Source organism: Rhincodon typus, chromosome 45 (assembly GCF_021869965.1).
Source record: "Rhincodon typus isolate 14 chromosome 45, sRhiTyp1.1, whole genome shotgun sequence".
NCBI lineage: Eukaryota > Metazoa > Chordata > Chondrichthyes > Orectolobiformes > Rhincodontidae > Rhincodon > Rhincodon typus.
In genome coordinates, this window is record NC_063376.1 from 3,284,614 (window position 1) to 3,288,123 (window position 3,510).

At 49.5% G+C, this 3,510-nt stretch overlaps 1 protein-coding gene across 5 annotated transcripts in view; it reads right to left on the minus strand.

The window, feature by feature from the left end:
- The window catches only part of LOC109925864 (arrestin red cell), a 118,899-nt gene that overhangs the window by 39,062 nt on the left and 76,327 nt on the right, over positions 1–3,510 (minus strand). For 4 of the 5 annotated variants that reach the window (XM_048620169.1, XM_048620168.1, XM_048620166.1 and 1 more), the window contains one exon: positions 1,335–1,365. In XM_048620169.1, coding sequence (XP_048476126.1) covers positions 1,335–1,365 — 31 coding nt within the window. Of the gene's footprint in view, positions 1–1,334; positions 1,366–1,486; positions 1,506–3,510 lie in introns of those variants that run through there. The other variant, XM_048620170.1, reaches the window with a different exon arrangement.

Below are 3,510 nucleotides of genomic sequence, written 5' to 3' on the forward strand. Positions count from 1 at the left end.
GTCAGCATGGGGTTATATACAGAGTAAAGCTCACTCTACACTGTCCCCATCAAACACTCACAGGACAGGGTCAGCATGGGGTTATATACAGAGTAAAGCTTACTCTACACTGTCCCCATCAAACACTCCCAGGACAGGGACAGCATGGAGTTATATACAGAGTAAAGCTCACTATACACTGTCCCCTATCAAACACTCCCGGAACACATACAGCATGGGGTTAGATACAGAGTAAAGCTCTCTCTACACAATCCCCCATGAAACACTGCCAGAACAGGGACAGCACGGGGTTAGATATCGAGTAAAACTTCCTCTACACTTTCCCCATCCGGCAGACGCATGGAGAAAGTCTAGCCCCACTGAACACAGCTCCCATGCTATGTCCAGCAAACTGCACTGTGGGTGGAATGAAGGAATGGGGCAGCCCTGAACAGCCCAGCTCAAAGATAATCAAATCTGCCCCAAACCTCAGAGAAAATGGAGTGCTGTCACCAATCACAGAATCCCCCAAGTGTGGAAGCAGGGCATTCAGCTCAGAGTCCACATACCGCCCCTCTGAAGAGCATCCCACTCAGACCCACCATCCTCCAACCCTATCCCTGTAACTTTGCATTTCTCGTGAGTAACCCACCTAGCCTTTACATCCCTCGACACTATGGGACAATTTAGGACGGCCAATCCACCCTAACCTGCACATCCCTGGGCACTATGGGACAATTTAGCACGGCCAATCCACCCTAACCCGCACATCCCTGGACACTATGGGACAATTTAGCACGGCCAATCCACCCTAACCTGCACATCCCTGGGCACTATGGGACAATTTAGCATGGCCAATCCACCCTAACCTGCACGTCCCTGGGACACTATGGGACAATTTAACACGGCCAATCCACCCTAACCTGCACATCTCTGGACTGTGGGAGGAAACCCACGCAAACACAGGGAGGATGTGCAATATCCATAGTCACCTTAGGATGGCATCGAATAGGGTCCCTGGCACTGCGAGGCAGCAGTGCTAATCCTCCAAGGTGCCCTTAAACCCACTTTAGTATAGAATCAACATAGGTGGAAGTACACACATTAGAATTGTCCTAATCCAGGAAAGCTATCGAGAACATTAATACTACAGATGAACTTAGTAGATGGCAGGGGGGAGGATATCCGTCTCTGCAGCCAGTATAGATGTACCCAAGCACAGTCCGTCTCTAACCCTGACCTTCTTCATCACACAGGCCTCAGCTGTTTTCCCCAGGGACATCAGGGACTGGCCATAAATATTGGATCTCTTATTTACTTTCACAACTCCCCAGAATTCAGCAAAGTTCTCTTACCTTGCAATTCGGGCTTGACTTCTTAAACACCCTGAAACAGAGAGAATTGGACAGCCATTAGAGCACTTGGACAGGGTATTCACAAGATAAAACACTGCAGAGAAATGTACGGGAGGAATCACATCTCTATTTCCCCTCTCCAAAACACGTACATCTGCCTTCGGAGACAGAACAACAGGTCTTATGGAGGCAGGAAGAGGCCATTCGCTCCATCAATCCCAGTCTGCCATTCAATACGGCTGCTCCTTTATTTCAATGCCACTCTCCTGTTCTCTCCCTGTATGTCTTTGGTCACTAGAAATTCCTCCATTTTTTTTTCATGGAATGTATTCAATCACTGGGTCTCGACAGTCTTCTGCAGTGGAGAATTTCGCAGGTTGTCCACGTGAAGAACTCTTTCTTCATCTCAGTTCAAAACAAGTCTACCACATAACTTGAGGCTATGACCCCACCTGTGCTTCCATCCTGTTCATGCCCATTACCCAGATAATTGAGCAGATTAAAAACCTAACACCATGAGATATGAGCGCAGAATTAGGCCATTCAGCCCATCAAGTCCGCTCCCCTATTCGATTATGGTTTTCAGATGTTTCTCAACCCCATTCTCCTGCCTTCTCCCTGTCATCCTTGACACCCCCCTTTACTAATCAAGAACCTGTCTATCTCTGTCTTAAAGACACTCAATGCTTTAGCCTCCAAATCTCCCTGCGGCAATTCGTTCCATAGATTCACCACACACTGACTGAAGAAATTCCTCCTCATCTCTGTTCATTCCTTCATTCTGAGGCTGTGCCCTCGGGTCCTAGTCTCTCCTACTGGTGGAACCATCTTCTCCCCATCCACTCTACCCAAGCATTTCAGTATTCTGTAAGTTTCAATCAGATCCCCCTTCCCTCATCCTTCTCAACTCCATAGAGTACAGACCCAAAGTCCTCAACTGCTCCTCATATGACAGCCCTTCATCCTTGGGATCATTCTTGGAAACCTCCTCTGAGCTCCCTCCATAGCCAGGCTGATTCTGACCATAAAGGTAGGCCATTCAGCCCATCTGGTCTGCTCTGCCATTTGATGAGATCATAGCTGATCTGATCATCCTCAAGTCCACTTTCCTGTCTTTTCCCAAATAATACACAATTGCCAGATTCCTGGCTAAGCTGCTTGCCAGACTGTTGGAGAAATCAGAAATTGCTGGAGAAGATCAGTTTGGTCTAATGGCATCTGTGGAGAGGGAGAAACAGAGTTAATATTTTGACTCCAGTGTTTCTTCTTTGGAGCTGGACCCAAAATGTTAACTGTGTTTCTCTCTCTCTCCACAGATGCTGCCAGACCAGTCCTACCATTGCATCCCTACAGTATGGAAGCAGACCCTTTGGCCTATTCAGTCCACACTAACCTTCTGAAGAGCATCCCATCCCCATTCCCATCCCCGTTACCCTGCATTTGCCACGGCCAATCCACCCTAACCTGCACATCCCTGGGCACTATGGGACAATTTAGCATGGCCAATCCACCCTAACCTGCACATCTTTGGACTGTGGGAGAAAACCCATGGAGACACGGGGGAGAGATAGTAGGAACTGCAGATGCTGGAGAATCCGAGACAACAAGGTGCAGGGCTGGATGAACACAGCAGGCCAAGCAGCATCATAGGAGCAGAGAGGCTGACGTTTCCGGCCTAGACCCTTCATCAGAAAAGGGGGAGGGGAAGGGGGTTTTGAAATAAATAGGGAGAGAGTGGGAGGCGGATTGAAGAGGGATAGAGGAGAGGATAGGTGGAGAGGAAACAAACAGGTCGAAGAGGCGGGGATGGAGCCAGTAAAGGTGAGTGTAGGTAGGGAGTTAGGAAGGGGATAGGTCAGTCCAGGGAGGACGGACAGGTCAAGGGGGCGGGATGAGGTTGGCCGGTAGGAGATGGAGGTGCAGCTTGAGGTGGGAGGAGGGGATAGGTGGGAGGAAGAACAGGTTAGGGAGGCAGGGACGAGCTGGACTGGTTTTGGGATGCGGTAGGGGGAGGGGAGATTTTGAAACTTGTGAAATCCACATTGATACCATTGGGCTGCAGGGTTCCCAAGCGGAATATGAGTTGCTGTTCCTGCAACCTTCGGGTGGCATCGTTGTGGCACTGCAGGAGGCCCAGGATGGACATGTCGTCTGAGGAATGGGAGGGGGAGTTGAA